At 37.4% G+C, this 19,405-nt stretch overlaps 1 protein-coding gene across 4 annotated transcripts in view; it reads left to right on the top strand.

Moving 5' to 3' along the window:
• LOC149152984 (proteinaceous RNase P 1, chloroplastic/mitochondrial-like) overlaps positions 1-19,094 on the top strand; it is a 170,508-nt gene extending 151,414 nt beyond the window's left edge. For 2 of the 4 annotated variants that reach the window (XM_089438463.1, XM_089438466.1), the window contains 2 exons: positions 17,764-17,832; positions 17,974-18,406. In XM_089438463.1, the coding sequence (XP_089294589.1) occupies positions 17,764-17,832; positions 17,974-18,363 (459 nt within the window). In that variant the 3' untranslated portion in view covers positions 18,364-18,406. Of the gene's footprint in view, positions 1-17,763; positions 17,833-17,973; positions 18,407-18,580 lie in introns of those variants that run through there. The other 2 variants (XM_089438464.1, XM_089438465.1) reach the window with 2 other exon arrangements.
• The last annotated feature ends 311 nt before the right edge of the window (positions 19,095-19,405 follow it).

The raw sequence follows: 19,405 nt of genomic DNA, 5'->3' as shown, positions 1-19,405 counted from the left end.
AGTGAGGAATACTAGACTTAGGAGTCTATCCAAAATCAATTTTGGATCATGGCTGTGTTGTAGATGGCGGCGAGGGCAAATGAGGAATTGGAGCGCACAAGTCAGTAGCGGAACAACAGGGAACAATGGAAAAAATGTGGTTGTAGGTCGAGGACCGTTAGCTCTGATACCAAATGGAGCACACAATTCATTGATTGACATAAATACGAATAAATATTTTTAATTATTCAATGATGTTTACAAGTGTGGGAGGCCCTGGCTTAAATAAAACCCTAGGTGCCTCTTGGTGAATGGGCAGGATCTTTTATCATGCCCTTTTCCTATTTACTTACTAATTATAGATTTTAATTTTATATAACATACTACATCATGCCATTTTCCTAATTACTTACTAATTATAGACTTTAATTTTATATAACATACTACAACAATATTATAATCATTTTTTGACAAGGAAGATTGTGACATGACCCTTGATATGACAATAATTCTTGACTAGTATTTGGCAGCTTCCTTGATGAATGGCAGCCATCTTGTATGATAGAATTTGACTCATTTGACTGTGACCTGAAGTGATTTTGTTGCATCACAGTGAGTAGTGACTTTGATCCTAATGATATGGTGATGAAGGATAGTGATCCTATGACATATGACCTTGTTGACATGTGAAGTGTTAGCAGTAAAACAACATCAGGAGCGAACAATAGTGTAGCAAGAGTAGGAGGCAGTAAGAGTGGTAGTAGCAACAAAGATGGTAACAGTAACAACAATGGATGTTGGTGTGGTAGTGGTTACAGTAGTATGCATAGCATCAATGGGCAATTGTGGATGATGGCAGTAGAGTAGTGCAGGAAGAGTGGCAACAATAGTGGTAGTTGCAGTGGACATCTGTAGTAAATTTAGCAACAGACATTAGCACTATAGCAACAACAATGGCAGTTGGAGTGACGAGTACAACTTATTGTAACTGGGCCATTATCCCTGGTACAAGAGCTCAATCTTCAGAGAGCATTTGCTTTATTTGAGCATTGCTGGTAAAACCCTAGGGAGCCTTACACTTCCTTTCAGATCTATCTAGTAAATTGTTGTATGTACATCATACATAATTGAGCTTATTGTTGTGCCATTCTTGTGGGCTATTTACATTGATTCACCCCTCTTAGTATTTCTGACAAGTGTACCATCTTTGAGTCCACGCATCGACATGTCCACTCCCTCAACCCAAGCTAGAATAAGTCAAGTACAAGCCTCCATGTAAGTGGTTCAAGTAACCACATGCTGTCTAGTGGTCAACACCCTCCTTTGTAATACCAAACAATGTTCGTGCAATGCAGGACGTTTTTAGCATGCAACCTCATCCATGTGGCCACCATGTGGAATGTCACTAAACCGTTTGAAGATCTCCAATGCTTCAATGACAGATGTTAATCAAGCATCCATATGGGGTTTGATAACCATTTAGTAAGTCATCTCCAACGTGCAAGTTCATCATGGATTAATTACTTGTTAACCACACAAGATGTACCCCACATCTCATGGAACATAACTTTGGACCATAAAAAACCTATCAAACTCCATCATCCCTCAAGTCATTGTTACCTGCCAAAATCTATAGACACTACATCATGAATTGTTCATGACATCTTGAAAAGATGATCATATCTTTATACAAGACCAAGACAAGTGGGTCACATCTTATCAAAATCACAAAGACAACTGCACAAATCCCATCCATCTTGAAATAGCAAGCATTTCGTACAAGTAACAACATATGCAAGGTTGTCATCAACTTATAATCATGAGAGTCCCTCTCATGCATCTCAAAACCTCTGCCAACTAAAACAACAACTTGAAATGGATCAACTTCCTCTTTTCTAGATAGTTTTAAAGCAAGAGTATCATCAATGCCAACTCTCTCTCCATGAGAGTCCAACAATCCCATCATCAATCCCTAATTCCACAATAGGTTTTGAACCCATCTACTTGGCATTCTACCATGCATACTCTATGGGTGTGTCCTCAAGGCTAGAAGGCTCTCCTCTGATCCAACTTTTCACTAGAATGTACAAGTACCACAGGATCGACAAGTAACTATTAAAGGCCACCTTCTCTCTTTGGATAGACTACAAGTTTCGATGTTGCATTCTTGGCTTTCAAATGCAATTCTACACTATAGATCTATCATACAATAAATGAAAAGGAAGATTCTTCTTTAGGCTAGTAGCAAATAAAATGTCATTTAACTAAAGAACATTACCTAATGGCGTTTGGAAGGAAATGGAGCATGATATCGTAAAATCTAGCAGACCTAGTGCAAAGCCTCATTATGCAACCAAGGTCTTATGAAAAGTTTGAAAACAAGAGATCAACGACCACTGTCACCTCAGTGGTTTCTCTCTAGCTGTTTAGTGGTGGATATTATCCACACAAGGGAGGTTTCTCTAAAAAGATAACTAACAAGATGTTCAACTAATAAGCTATGTTCTAAAACTAGGTCGGTTTGACTCGAATCAACCTGGTTGACCGAGCCACACCCATGCTCGGACCCACTAGGTCAATTATCTAGTTCAGTGGCCAGTTCGTTACTGAACCGGCCGAGTTGGTCACCGATTTGGCCAGTGAGGTGACGGATTGGCGGGACTAACCGAGCCTGACTTAAACTGGCCGATCTCGGTGACGAGAAAAAAAGGCAAGTTGGGTGGACTTACAATCACATTTTTTTCTATTTAAACTATTTCCTAGCCCCTCTACATGTCTCCCATGCCTATAAAGGTGAACCAAACCCCTCATATTTCCTTATAGCTATCTCATTGCATTTGTGTGAGCATTTGTGAAGAGTTTGTGAGCAGTTGGAGTTGGTCTTTGGAGCAACATGGAGGAGGATCTTGGGCAATCTTTGGAGCAACATTGAGGAGGTTCTTGGGCGATCTTTGGAGCAACATTGAGGAGTTGTTTTTTGGATCAACATTTGCCATTGAGGAGTTGGTTTTCGGAGCAACATTGGTTCTTTGCTTTTGTTCTGATCTCTATATATTACATGTATTGGACATTGCAATGGGTGCCATTTTGATATAACAGATATATGAATGAGCATACTTTGATCATATGTTGTCTTCTCTCTATTATTCTAATGCTTTGAGTATGGAAACATGAATGAAAATCTTTAAAAATATGTTTTCTCATAAAAATAAATATTTAATGTATTTTTTAGTATTTACAAAGACCAAGTCATTGAAATCAACTAGGCCGAGTCGATATTGAGTCAGAGTCGACCCTCGGCCTGTTCTGAGTCTGAGTGCCAATAACGGGCCCAGGGGTTATCCAAGGTGTAATAGTTGAAAGGGAAGGTACCAACCAAACTTTGAAAGGATGAGATAAGAGTTGCCAAGAGTTCATGCGCAGTTAATGTTGAGAAAACAATGCTTAGGGTTTGACTCCTCTTTCTTGATAATTGCTCTTTCTGCAACTTCACACTCTTTTTTTGCAACTGCTTCTTAGAGATCGAACTTGAGATGATACTATCCAAATGAAGTCGAGTTGCTCAAGATATAGGCTTCTTGTGAGGTCGAATTGCCCTAACTCAGGCTGACTTGATGAGGGCAGAGCCGACTTGGTGTGGAGGTGACAAATGACCATTTTGACTCAAAAATAAATCTTTTTACATGGAACAAAAGCCGAAGAAGGGTCTAATAAAAATGACAATGACTTTAATGACTCAAGACAAACCCTATAAGTCTTCAATGGAGACTTTGACCTATAAAACATTGACCCAAGCATGAAACCCATGCTTTAATAAGTCAATTAGTTTAATAATAAACTTCCTTTTTCTTTCTTTTGACAAATATATTACATCATGACTCAAATACAATTATGAAGACTGACACTAGTTACATTCTTCAACACTTAAGACCTTAATGATCTAAAAGAAGGCTGCTATAAGTTAGGGTTTTTATGATATGCAGATTTAGTGCATACAATGGCATAGCGCAGCCTGAGAAATATTTTATGAAGGAAATGACCAACAAAGGAGTAAAGGCTGTTCAAGAGGCAAGCAAGGGTTAGCTAAACAATGATGTTTTTATCGCTGAAAATGCATAAGACAACAATAATTATCAAGACGTCAACCCTAATTTTGGGGATAAAACATGCAATTAATGCTAGATTTTTCTTTTTTGTATTTATTAACCGTAATCCCTTTCAATAGGGCGATAACAAATAGACAATAAATTGCTATAAAATAGAGATTTAAGCCAACCCTAATCCTAGTTAGTGTAAATTAAGGAGAACAAGAAGAAATTAAGGTGATCACCACAATCTAGGTCAGTGTTTTCTCTCAATTGGACAATGGAGTCAATAATGGTGAGGTCAAAGATAGCGTAACGTGGATGAGGAGGGTGCCGAATTAAGAAGCCTCTCATAGAAACACTAGTGATTTTCTTTATGTGAAGATTTAAGATCAAAGGATGCATATAAAAAGTTCCTTTGATGGATTCTTGAAAGTCTAATTTTGCATAACATGTAGAAACAAGATTTCATAAAAGATTTTGCACTTTTTGTTGACACCTAATCATAGGGATTGGGTGAACCATTGCAAGTAGTGTAAATAAATAATAAGAGAAAATGGAGAGTCATCGGGAGATGAAACTCAATAGTCACTCCTTCATGTATATAACTATGAACAACCTAAATGAATAATATAATCTCATTTGAGGAATTACCTCCTGGCCTGACATGGTATCAGAGCCAGCTCCATTTTTGGCATGGTAGTCTGCCATTAAAACTCCCTTCTGCCATTTTTCAGAAATTTGTCCTGTAGTCTGCTATATTCTTCAGTTCTCTGTCCTCTGTGTGATAACTAGTGTAACACTTGGTGTACCTCCCCTTGCAGCGCCCATACCACTCCGCTTACATTTCTCCTTACTTCGCAGCGCACTGTTTTATGAGGTCGCCAGCAGCGCTGGTGCATTACCTGGCCCATAGAAGCATTCTTGTAGCAACTGCTATCTCTAACCTCCGCCAACAGCTCTCTGCGGTGTAATACGCGTTGTTTCCATCTGGCCCTCCTCTCCACGCTATTGCTGCTCCCTCCATACTGCATTTTTGACTAGAACTATATTCTTGACCAAAATTGCATTTTTTTCTTCAGAATATTGCTATTACAATGCAATTTTTTTTCATTAACACCAGAAGTGAAAATATTTTATATATTGGCATCAGAAGTATATTTTTTTACAGTGCACAGTTTTTTTTTTTAAATGCATTCATTGATATCTGTTGTGGGAGTGGTTCTCACCGGTAAGGAGAACTATCCAGAATGGTCACGGAAAATCAAACACACTCTCATTTTTAATGAGCTATGGAAAGGAGTGTATGTTGGAGATGAAGACAAAGAACTAGAACAACCTACCTCAGACGAGGAATTCGCCATTTGGGAAAATAAGAACAGCAAGGCTTATGCCTTGATTGCGGCGTCAGCAAATGAAGAGGTGAGTCGCCATATTTCACCATTTTCAAATGCTTTCGAAGACTTACAAAAACTGAAAGAACTCTATGACTCACACTCCGCACTTGAAGTTGTTCAACTCATGATTAAATTGTTCAGCCTTGAATTACAAAGTGATGATCCTCTTGCTCTTGCATCAGAAGTAAAATATATTATTCATGATATCAAAGTCACTAATGTTGAACTCGACATTCCTCTGATAGCTTTTGTCAAGGCACTTTATCCCACTTTTTCAAATTATCTTGAGTCATTGCAAGCAAATGGAAACCTCAAAGAAATTACTCCCTTGTGAAAAAATTTGCTGAAAGAGAGAAAGCTTTTGGGAAGAAGACAACTCCTCAGTCTTCTCAAGAGACCGCGTGTCTTGCACATAGAGAGAAGAATATTGCTCAAGATTCTTCCAGAGGAAGAGGTGGTCGAAGAGGAAGAGGAAGGCGCAATTTCAAAGGCAGAGGGGGTAGATACTCTCAAGGAGAAAAGTCAGATTTGCATTGCATACTTTGCAAAAGAGATGGATCACATGATGCATCCACATGCAAGTTGCCTTGGGACAGAATTGAGCAGGAAAGAAACCAACCCAAAGGTAAAACTAATGACAAAGAGAAAGGTAAAGCACCTGAATCCGCTCACTATGTTGTGGCACACTGTAATATTGGAATAAATGAAGACTTATTCAATGCTTCACTTGCTTCTGGGAAAAATGATTGGTTGCTTGATTCAGGAGCAACTTGCCACATGACCTTTAGAAGAGAATTTTTTGAAGAATTTACTGACAATGTTTATGCAGTAGTATACTTTGCAGACAAATCAAAACTCAAGCCATCAGGGCTTGGCACAATCAGGCTTAAATTGCCTGGTCTTCCAGACCTTCTTCTGCATCATGTTTTATATCTCCCACAGCGGAGGAGAAACTTGCTGTCCTTGGTCCACATTCTCCAGCAAGGACACTCCATTCATATGTTTGATGGCAAGGTTGAGGTGAGAAAAGCATGATATCACTCACTTGTCATGACGGGGATAGAAGAAGAAAGGCTTCTCAAGCTGCAAGGTTCGTGCACAAAATTTCTCATACAATTCTCATTATGAAGAAGGTACATTTCCATCAAGATTATTATGGCATGTTAGATTTGGACACTTGAACTATGACAACTTCCGCTTGTTGAAGGAAAATGGTGTTACTGGTTTGCCTACAATTCCTAGGAAACTTAAGCAATGTGATGCTTGCATTCTAGGAAAGCATAGCAAACAATGTTTTCTTGATTCACATTCCAGAGCACATAGAAAACTTGAACTCATTCATTCAGATTTATGTGGTCCAATACTTCTTTCCTCTGCAAATGGAAATAAATATATGATGACATTTATTGATGACTACACCAGAATGTGTTGGGTTTATTTATTGAAGAACAAATCTGATGCTTTTCAAACATTCAAGAACTTTCATACATGGATTGAAAATGATGCACAATCTCATATTGGCTCTATTCGCACTGATAATGGAAAATAATACACTTCAAATGAATTTGAAAACTATCTTCGCCAACATGGGATCAAACATCAAACAACTGTGCCTTATAATCCCCAACAGAACGGAGTAGCTGAAAGAATGAATAGGACAATCTTAAATATGGTGCGCTCCATGATGTTTTTCAAGAATGTAAAATTGATGTTTTGGGCTGATGTAGTTCTATGTGTTGTATATGTAAAGAATAGATGTCCATCTAATGCTATTAGAAACAAGACTCCTTATGAAATGTGGTATGGGCACATTCCTTCGGTAAAGCATCTCAGGGTCTTTGGTTCCACATGTTATGCCTTGATACCAAAGGTACATAGAAACAAACTTGGTGCAAGGAGTCGTAAGTGTATCTTCCTGGGGTATTCAAACACCTCCAAAGCATACTGTCTCTATGATGAAGTCAATAAAAAGTTTGTTGTATCTAGAGATGTAATCTTTCTTGAATCATCCAAAGCTGACAATGTTGTTGAGTGGCAACTTGATCACTTGGATAGATTCGCAAATGCAAAATCATTTCAAGAATTTGATAATCAGATTCCACATCTTGAAGGGGGGATTCCTATACTAGATCAACCTGTGGAATCTTCTTTTGAAGCACTCTCTCCCCTGCATGAAACTCCAACAACGGATGATACTTTGAGTGATGTGATTGACAGAATTGGGAGACTCAATCTTGATTCAGTCCCAACTCAATCAACTGAGTAGCTTGGACCATCTCAGAAAGGTCCCCCAAAGTCGCTGACAAAGACACTTGAAAGTGTTCATCTTGATAAGGTTGGAAAGACAGGAACTAGAAATTCAACCTCACAAAATGGAGGTGATGTAGATGACTCTGATTCACCTGTTGATATGGATATTTCTTATGATTGTGAATTGAATTTGTCTACAGATTTTGAACCAATTTCCTTCAAAGAAGTCGCTTCTCATGATGAATGGAAAGAAGCGATGCTAAAGGAATATGATGCCTTGATAATGAATGGCACTTGGAAGCTGGTTGATCCTCCATTGGGAACCAAACCAATTGGCTGCAAGTGGGTCTACAAGAATAAGTATAAAGCTGATGGCTCACTTGACAAGCACAAAGCCAGGCTTGTGGCAAAAGGTTTTGCACAGAAGGAAGGGGTCGATTACGAGGAGACTTTTGCCCCCACAACAAAATGGGCTACAATCCGGACACTCTTTGCCCTAGCAGCTCAGAATGGTTGGGAAGTCCATCAAATGGATGTAAAAATTGCTTTCTTGAATGAAGATCTAAAAGAGAATGTTTTTATGTCCCAACCTGAAGGATTTGCTGTGAAAGGACATGAACATAAAGTATGCAAACTTGTGAAATCCTTATATGGCCTCAAACAAGCACAACGAGCCTGGTATGAAAAACTAACTGAGCATCTTCTGAAACTCAATTTCAAACATTATGATCTTGATGATGCAACTTTGCTTGTCAAGAAAGTTGGCAAAACAATTGTATATCTTGTGGTATATGTAGATGATCTTTTGATGACAAGGAACAATGAGAGCTACATTGCATCCATAAAGAAGGAATTGAGGAAAGGTTTTGAAATGACTGATTTGGGCTATGTTCATTACTATCTTGGTATTGAAGTAACTCAACATCCGAAGTCCATATTCCTTTCTCAAAAGAAGTACATTGGAGATCTGTTGAACAGGTTTGGCATGGCTGAATGCAATCCTCTGACTACTCCAATGGAACAAAACTTAAAGCTCACATCCATTGAAAGAAAAGAATTTGAGGATGCAACAAAGTATAGACAGCTTGTAGGAAGTCTCAACTACTTGACTATTATCAGACCAGACATTTCGTTTGTTGTTGGAATCCTCTCCAGGTTTATGAAAAAGCCTTGTGAGGGACATTGGTTTGCTGCAAAAAGAGTTCTAAAGTACTTGAAGGGAACTCAAGACTTTGGACTCAAGTATACACAGGTGGGCGACTTCAGCTTGATTGGATACTCTGATTCAGACTTCGATGGAGACAAAGAAACTGGGGTATCTACTTCTGGTTATGCTATGAGTCTTGGATCAGGAGCTGTCTCCTGGAGATCATGCAAACAATCAGTTCCAACAGATTCCACAACTGAGGCAGAATATGTGGCAGCAGCTGAGGCAACAAAAGAAATTATGCAGCTCACAAAAATTCTAGAAGATTTGGAGGTAAAACAAGTACATTCGACTCCACTCATGATTGACAATACCTCGGCAATAAAGTTGGCCAAGAACCCAAAGAAATTGTGCGGCTCACAAAAGTTCTGGAAGATTTGGAGGTAAAACAAGTACATTCGACTCCACTCATGATTGACAATACCTCGGCAATAAAGTTGGCCAAGAACCCAAAGTTCTATGATCGAACGAAGCACATCAATACAAAATATCATCTGATTCAACATCATGTTGAGGGCAAAACAATCCATCTTCGCCATTGTTCCACTAATGAGCGAATTGCAGACATCTTCACCAAAGCTCTTGGAAGAGAAAAGCTTGAAAGATTCCGAATGATGCTTGGACTTGCCAACATCCCTTTAGATTAAGGGGGGGAATGTTGACACCTAATCATGGGGATTGGGCGAACAACTGTAATTAGTGTAAATAAATAATAAGAGAACATGGAGAGTCATCGGGAGATGAAACTCAACAGTCACTCCCTCATGTATATAACTATGAACAACCTAAATGAATAATATAATCTCATTGGAGGAGTTACCTCCTGGCCTGACACTTTTTAATATAGCACAAAGAAACCCTAATTTCTGAAATTTCCGTGCAAAATGGAAGAAACTCAGCAATAAACTTACACCATTCAATTGGAAACCACTTCATCAATCCAAGATAATCTCCACATGCAAAAACATCCCTCCCAAGACAATTCGCTCCACCAAGATCACATTGTGTCCAAGAGAAAAGAACAAGAGAGCTACTGTACACTTCTTGAGAGAGAGAGAGAGAGGTGTTGTGGATGTGTGTTGACACAAATGAAAGTGACTCCCCTTTATATATATGAGGGTAACCAAGTCACTTTCATAAATTTACAAGTCAAAGCCGTAAAATTTTGCTTGAGTGTTCAACTAGGCCTAAAGATAAGTAGCTGACCTTAAGATAGCTTGATAAGAAAAAGTTTGCAAAAAATCAGGATTAAATCCTAAAATTGCGATTTTTTCAACAAAATGATTTAATCCTCCGATTTTTTGCAGACTTTTTCAGAAATGAAAAAATCACGATTTATTTCTTATATGCCCGATTTTATCGGGAGTTGACTGAAAAGGTTTGCCATCTCTGCTGAATGTGGGATATGACAGTGGTGTTTAAGGGCTATCATATAGTGATTTGATAAGAAAAATTACTATGAGTTGCCACTACTGTTAGAGTTGTTATACAATGAATTTGACGAGGTAAATTTGCTATGAGGAGGCTGAACAATAAGGGTTTTGGACAACTAGTATTCAGTGTCTCGGAAGGGCCAAACCATTGTGAGTTGATGATATACTTTGATGCTGATTGTACAATGATTTGGTGGTCAAATCCACTTGAGAAGTAGATCTGGTTAGGGGTGAGTATATTGTGTATTTTGGAGCAGCAAATACTCAATGAGCAATTGATGGAAAATGAGGCAAAGGACCTGCCAGGTGTCAAGTACAAAAAATGCAGAAAGGGTTGATCTAGATGGGCTACTTCAACAAGTAAGCTATATGTTTGTTCTTGCTTATTTCTCATTGGTTAGATTGCAGATCTGATGTTGTAGACTACAAACACTAATGGACTGTGGATTCTCTAGATGTTAAAAAAAATAAAAATAAATGAATATTTTTGTGTTTTTCTAATTTTGCCGATTTTTTCAAAAAAATCCCGACTTTAACGAGTTTTTCAACTTTTGGACCCTTGCCAATTTAATCCCGACTTCGACTTTTTCCACATTGATAAATACATCAAAATTACACACACATGTGGGAATAAGTGCTTTCCATGATAATGTCATGCTCTCAAGATGGACAATCTCCATCAAACAGGTGAAAAGTGGCTTAGGAATGCTCTTCACTCTAGAGGTCATTAATGCATGGGTATATTTCAAAATAAATCCTCCACCATGATGTCATCTCCAAGAAGGCTCATGTCACCGTTCTAGGGCACATGGAGGGTGATGTGGCATGCTTTGAGGCAAGCATTGACAACTAGGCATAATGTGCTAGGCCTCCCAGTCATCTTAGTGATCACCAACCTCATCTGGGCTTTGAAACAAGGCACATCCATAAAACAGGGTCAAGGCCAACTTGGGGGCTTCTTGGGTCCATCCGGGCACATCATCAAACAAGCCAACACGTTGGCTTCCCAGTGCAATGTTTCAGCATTTGGAGGTCTAGTAAGGGGCCTACAACTATGTGGAGTCTCATCAAAGCCCAATGTCCATCACATGTGGGAAATGATGGGGCTACAAGGTCATGTCTGCTCTCAACAATGAGCAAAACGTCCTTTGAAAGGTGCTGGATAAGTGTCAAGCCTCTCTTCAAAGGATCTTTGCTACATGAGTAATGAACCACCTGAACATACCTGAATGGCATGTTCTATGCTTTAGAGCAATTTTACTTCGATTTCTTTATTAGCCCAATGTCAATATCCAGTTTAGCAATCACATCAACATGATAGTAAAATGCAGATAGAGCATAAACATAAACATAAACAGTAGAAGATAAGCCAAGACAAGAGGATACAAGATGTGGCCACTGGCACCAGCCAGGGACAAACCCCAATGTGGGGAAACCCTTGATCAATTCTTCTTATAGTCTTCAATAGTTCAGCAGAGAGAGAGTACAATTTACAAATTCTGATAATTTATAACAGCAGCAAAAGAGCCCTAACTAAAAAAGGTCAACGCTGGTCAACAGGGCATATTTGATCCTCAAATATTTGGTCAACTTTGGTCAACTTCGGCCCTCAAATAGCAAGATGAAACAACCCTCAAAACAGTCAAATTCAGCCCAGTCAAAGTCTGGTCAAACAGTCAACCTGCGGTCAGCCTTAACCACAGTGAATGCTGGTCAAACAGTCAATGGATTGCCTTGATTTTTGTGCCCAGAAATGTGGCCTGCTAGAACAAAATTCCTCCATCCAAAATCACAGCAAAACAGGTCAATGCTTGGTCAACGCAGCCCACAAGTTAAAACAACCTTCTGGAAATGCTGGTCAACGTCCAAAACAGAAATTTAGCTGTCCTTTCCTTCACATGTGTGGATAGATAAGCTGCCCAAAAATCCGTACCCAATCAGATGAGGAGAGAGAGAGATGTGTGAAGATGAGTGTGTCCAAATGAGGATGAGACATCATGAATTTATAGGCCGATGTTGAGGATGAATAGACGTGACTGTTGGGCTTCTGAGCCTACATGAGTTTGCTGGCTGACCTTGACAATTTGTCCATAATATAAATAAATTTATATCTTCATTTCTACATGTCAGAATCGGGTGATCTTTAGATCAATCCTATACCTCTAGGAGAGAGGAATCCAAGAAAAATATCAGCTATCATAAATAAGATGACCCATGTGGAGTTTGGCCCTAGTTGCCAATTTTAACACTTAAAAATTAACTTCTCTTATTTTATTATGTTTCTCTTATCATCAAACAACTACCAAAACAAGAAGATCAACAATACACAAGAACTGTAACAAATAAAATATATAAATAATATAAATATAATGTAAAATATAATAATCATAAATAATAGTTAGTTAAGCTAGTAATTAGGTTGAAGAGGCATGTTTAATAGGACATGACTCTTCATGAAGAGACACTTGCTTGGTATATAAGCAAGCCTCTCGTTCTCATTGTAAATCATCATTCATATTCTTATTCACATATTTAATATAATATTTATATCTTCAATGGATAATTTCATATTCCAAGTCTTTTGGAGTAATTAATTTATAGAAGGAACTTTGTTCGCTTCATGTGGTATCAGAGCCACGTTGGCTGCTCACCAGGCCTTTGGCTATCAACTTGTCATCAACCTTGTTGCTGTCATAATTGAAGTGTTTCGCTACACATTGGGAGATTCTCCATTTTTCAGGTCTTTGACCATTTATAAAAAAAAAAAAAAAAAAAAAAAAAATTCCATACAAAGTTAAAAGAAGTAACAACAAAAAGAGAGATAAAATAAAATAAAATTATAAATTAAATATACATATCAGTGGATCTGTGGACTGCACTACCATCGTCATCCTCTAGTCGTTGTTCAACACACCGCTGGAGCCACAAAACGTAAACAGTGAGGCCAACTGCCCCTCAACAACGTTGTCGCTACTCGTTGTCCCTCGAGCTGTCTGTCCCTGTTGTCCAGCCGTCACGTTCTATTGCATACCCTTCCCTCTGTTCCAACATCCCATTCCTGTTTCGACAGTCTGACCCGGTTAGCATTATTGTTGTGCGCCCACACATAGTCAATCTGGTCCTTGTTCTGCTGTGTCCACCGCCGCTTCCCATAAGTGAATACGAGTTCTGATTGTTTCACAACCATTAATTTTTATCCTTGTACAATTCATTATCATTAAACTCGCCTTCCCTGACCAACGCATTCCTGCAATCCTACAACATTGCTGACAGATCAATGCCGTTATAGCGTTAGTAGAATTACTGTTTTCAAATCCACCACAGACATCACCGTGCAATTAAAAAAAAAATTTCCTTTTGTACCGTCTGCCATTGCCGCCATCATAACTCGTATAACCCTGTAACATGCGGGCCTTCGAAATCGACTTGAACAAGTCCATTGCAGGGGGTTACATTATCGCAGGTTAACCAGCTTGACATTGTCATCTAACATCGTTGGTCGATACAACTATGCTGACTAAGATAAGAGTTATAATTCAAGGGTCATAATTGAAGAAGAGGACACGACGATTACAACAAAATAAAATAATAATTTATGTGTTAAATTTAAGTAAAGGTGAACTATATAAACAAATTTGAAAAAAAAGGGTTTAAGGCCTATGCTTCAATAAAAAGGGAAACCATAAAGTTAAAAAATATATATTACAAAGAAGTAACCAAATAGAAAGGGGAAAGTTCAAAATTCAAATCGAAAAATTAAAGGAGAAATATATATTAAGGAATTTTATAAAGTCTATATATATATAAGTAAATAAGGGAGCATAAAAAAATAAATTTTGAATTTCGAAGGTATTTAAAAAGAAAAGAAAAAAGGAGATATATAAAAAAAATACAAAAAGATAAAAGGTGTATATATATTCAAAAGGTGATTTTAGGAAAAGGCTTATAAAGTTTTATATATATATACACACCAAAATACAAAGGTAAAAAGAAAAAAGAAAAAAGAGTTTAAGAAGAAATTCATAGAGTCAGGGTTAATTAAAAAAAAAAAAGGGAAAAGAAGCAATATATAAAAAATAGAAAGAGAGTTAAAAAAATTATATATAAAAAAAGAGAGATGTCGTCCACAAAGAACAATGGTTTCTTTGCACTATGTCCTTTTTGTTCAAAAGGATACCCTAATTGTCAGGAATCATTCAGAAATCAAAATGTGGTTTGCACAAAATGTTACAAAAGTTTTACCTTAGTCGAAATTTTTAGTGATGCAGATAAACAATTAATAGCAAGAAAAATGAGTAAATTAATGGCAAGATATAAGGAAACGAAGAAAACAAAATCCACATTTCAAGTCGAAAGCCCATCATCACCCCCACAAAATGATGTAATCCAATGTACCGAGCAAGTGCAGTTAAAAGATCAAGAGAATGGTAAAATAGGCAAAAGTCAACAAAACAAGAAAGCGTTAGAACATGAACATAAAAATCTTGTGGATATGCATTACAAAGAAATAATGGAAAAGGACGAAGAAATTTCTCGTCTCAAGGACCACATCGAAAAATTACTGGCGCAAGTGAAGAAGACTAAGGTCACAAAGAAAGAACTCAAGAAGCACTTATCAGAACAAGAAGATGAAACTTTGCGTTTAAAGAACCTTAATAAAAAATTATTAGAACAAATCAGAGATCTAAAAGATGAAAAACTTAAAATTCAAAACACTGAAAATAAGGTTGATGAATCAAAAACCAAAGAACTTTTACGTCTGAGAAACCATAATCAAAGTCTACTCAATCAAACTAAGAAACTTAAGGAGGATAAGAAAGCATTAAAAGATAAGTTGGAACAAGTCACTCAAGAAGAAGTATCGAAATCCCCAGTCACAACAGTTCAAGTTGAAAATAAGGGAACAAACACTGATCCAGTGAATATAACAACTCAAAAAGACAAGTTGGTTGAAGAAAAGACACACGTAGATGTTGCAGTTCAGACAATGGACATCCCAAGTGAATGTTCCATAACCAATTCGACAACATCTTCGCCAGAAGAAAATCTAAAAACTTTATATCGACATCCGAATCATGAGAATAGACAAATCAACCAAGCTGTGTATCAAGACCATTCAAATTGTAGACAACAAATTAATGTTTCAGAGAATAATGACGTAACATCAATTCCGTCTTATGCTGACAAGTCGTTACAAAATTTTAGTGATCAAAATGCTATATAGAAGATTAATCTGGGATGGTCTGATCCCTTCTCAGTGCGACAATTTTGTTTGTCACTAAGATCTTATCAACTTGTATCGTCGAGGATGACTACTCCAAGACATAAAGACTTTCGAAGCAGAAAAAGAGATCAAGCCTTTTCATCAACAAGCTTTGAGGACAAAGCTTTTTGAGGAAGAAGGCAATGTAATGAATAAAATATATAAATAATATAAATATAATGTAAAAGATAATAATCATAAATAATAGTTAGTTAAGCTAGTAATTAGGTTGAAGAGGCATGTTTAATAGGACATGACTCTTCATGAAGAGACACTTGCTTGGTATATAAGCAAGCCTCTCGTTTTCATTGTAAATCATCATTCATATTCTTATTCACATATTTAATATAATATTTATATCTTCAATGGATAATTTCATATTCCAAGTCTTTTGGAGTAATTAATTTATAGAAGTCCTTCAAGAACACATGTTGTAGGCAGCAAGCAAGGGCCAAAGCCTTTCCACTTGAGAGGGAAACCCACAAATCTCTTCTCTTCTTATAGATTCATCATTCTTCAAATAACGAATTCCAAGACTTTTAGACCAAGACCAATATCCTTCCAAGACCAAGCTAGACTTTCTTGATGCTGTGCTCCTTCTATCCAAGTCAATCCCAGTCAAATCTCTTCCAACTGCACAACTTTGAGCCCAAACTACAGAATTTCGGCCTCTATTGCAGGTTTGAAATTTTTGGCCCCTGCAATAGCTCCTGCTTCCACTCGTGTGAGAAATTCTAGGGCTTCCAAAGCTTCCTTGGACCTTCACTTGGGTTGCTTCTCCTTCTAGGGCTTGTAGGTGACCTAAGAGTTCTTTCTTCATCCTTCTTTCTGCAATTTCCTCAACTTCGATCTTGCAGCATCAAAACCCTAGCCTTCCTTCTTCTCATGTGTGAGATAGAGAGAGAAATAACCCAAGCCTTCGTCCTTCGTCCTTCTTCCTTCTTCGCTAGCCTTCTTCTACTTAGATGATGAGAAGTGAGTGAGTGTCCATAGGAGGTCGAGTATCCTCCTATATATAGGCTTCCAAGGAGGACGACATGCCCTAATGAGGCCGACTTCTTAGCTGCCAGGCCGACTTGGTCTTGGAGGGTATTTTGACACTTTTAAATACAAAAATAATTCTTTTGACATGTTACAATGTGCCCAATGGGGTCTTCTTCATATGACAATGACTCTATTGACTTCTTGACCCTAGGACAAACCCTAGAAGCACTCAATGGGTGCTTGACCTCTAAATAAAATGACCTTGAGCATGAAACCCATGCTACAAAAATAATAATAATAATTTTCTTTCATTTTACAATATACAAGAATCAATAGTACATTTCATATCTTATGAAGACTGAACCTAGTTACACATTTCAACAAAACATACTTAAGTGACTGCAGAAGTCTCTGTATATACAGATCTGAAAATTCATAAACCTAGTTACACATTTCAACAAAACATACTTAAGTGACTGCAGAAGTCTCTGTATATACAGATCTGAAAAGGTACGGCAGGTACATGAAGAAAAAATGGCTACAACAGAGGTATGGCTTGTACAGTTTGCTTGTATCTTGTTGGTCTCTTTAGCAGTCTTCTCTTTTTTTCCCTGGTGGAACCTTCTTCCTTCTGGTGCTTTTGCTCTCTTCTCGTATGAAATTGACCTCTTCTTCTCTTGTCCTATTTATGCTTTGAGAGAAATAACTAAACTCCTCAGTCCTAGGTGCCACCTATTTCAATCCTGAGTTGTACGGCTAAGATTAAATCCTAATCTAAATCACTAATGTTATAGAACTAATAGAACATTTCATTTAGATTCCTAAGAGTAAGTGATCTTCAAAACATCAGACTTTCACTTTATTTTTTATTTTTCAAGCGAAATTACGACAAGGAATTGGTGATTTCCAAGGTGGTCACCAATGAAATGTTTTGAACCACTTTCTGCACATTCACACTGAAACCCATGCAAGAAGTTGCTGCTTGAGCTACATTTCTCAACAAAATATAGAATTAATTTTCCAAATTTTGGTTAAATCATGCATGTATAAGGTCATCCAACTGCTTGTAGGGGGTATGATATATATATATATATTATTTATTTATTGTCTTTGTTTCAAATAGTGACTTAATGAGTCTTGTTTGTTTGATTGTTTTGAATGGCAGGTCCGCTTTACTTTCAATAAATCTGGTCCACAGTTTCACATGCCACCTCCATATTCGATTGTTATTCAAGTATGTAATCTTCTCTTGGTATTTGCACTTCGAAAGGTTGTAACTTCATTTCTGCAAATAATTCCCATCTTTACTGTCAATAGCTTCATTTATGTTGGCTGCAAAGGCGATCCTAATATGTCATTATAAATTGTAATGTAGGAGTCTGAAAGAGGCTCGTGGCACATTCCCATTAAAGGAGGTGATGACATTGAAATGCCAAGAAGTTGGCTATGTGTTACTAGGTCTCTAGCATGTGGACTTAAGCAATGGTCTGATCCTTCATCCCAGGAAAGAAATACATTGGGCCCATCTGAAGACTTACATTTTGAGGTTGTTAATGATGATGTTGTTTCCAAATCAAACATGGACGTTGAGGACACAAGTATAGCCAGGCATGAGCAGAACACTGGCGAGGGTTTATGTTCAACTTTCTCTACAGAAACTGCTCAGTTAACATCAGAAACAGACAAAAGAAAATGGGGATTGATGTCCCCTTCAAGTCCATGCAAACAACCTTGTTCATATAAAACAAGGAAGGAATCTGCCTAAATGGAGATACTTGCCTTCTCTAAAAGAGTAAACCAGTTGAAGGTTTGAACTTCAAACCATCTAGATATTCGCAGAAATCTTTGCCTGTGCTTATACAATTGAAGGTTCATCTGGTTTTCAAACCTCACATGAGCATTAAATCTTTTCAAGTTGTCGACCTTTATTCAGGAAACCTTGATCTATCTTACAAGCATAAATGCATGTCGTTTATGTACAGGAAAAACTTCAGGCAGCAGTCATAAATTATACAATTCTGGTGGGAAGTGTTTCACTTGTCACTTTGCATTTAGAATCATGAAACCGAACATGGTAACACCTGTGTGTAGATCATCTTCCGGATTCATTGCATTAGATTATTGTTGCTCGACGTTTCGAACCATCAACGGTGGTTCATCATTAGGAGAATTTAGAATCATGAAACCGAACATGGTAACACCTGTTAACTGAAACATAAAAAATGATTTTATGTTTTGGTAGCTTGAACTTATCTAGCTTCAAATGAGGAACACTCTATAGGTGCAAGGATTGGTATGTTGTTGATGATGGGACTAACATGCCAAGCTAGGTTTCAGCTGGCATTTCTGCTTAGAAACAGGAAATATTTCTGGCAGAAAATTTTTGTGCATTCTTCCATTTAATTTGTTTTTTCATTTTTCACAGGAATTCTTGATTTTGTAAGACATTAGAAGTCCTGATGTATTTCCAAGGAATGTATAGTGGTTATTGTGTTATTCCTATGCATGACCCATTTTGACCAAACGTTCAGCTTGTAACAAGTTCTTTATAGAGATAGGATAAACAAGAAATCTACTGGCAGATATAATCATGCAAAATCATCTCAATTTAGCATTACAGAAGTGAAAGGGAACAGACATTTAATGAGCTAAGATCATCTAAGTTCAAGGTGATTTCAAGTGCTTGGAAATTCTGAAGTTGTAAAGAACAAATCTCATTAAGTTTCTTTCATTATGCTTTGTTGGAAGTATTGAAAATATATGTAATCCTTCGATATTTTATTTCATTTTTTACTTGTTCCGTGAAG

The sequence above is a fragment of the Pinus tabuliformis genome, chromosome 9, assembly GCF_031772625.1.
Source record: "Pinus tabuliformis cultivar Carrire ecotype Pingquan chromosome 9, CPIR1, whole genome shotgun sequence".
Taxonomy (NCBI): Eukaryota; Viridiplantae; Streptophyta; class Pinopsida; order Pinales; family Pinaceae; genus Pinus; species Pinus tabuliformis.
This window is presented reverse-complemented; position numbering and strand designations above follow the sequence as displayed.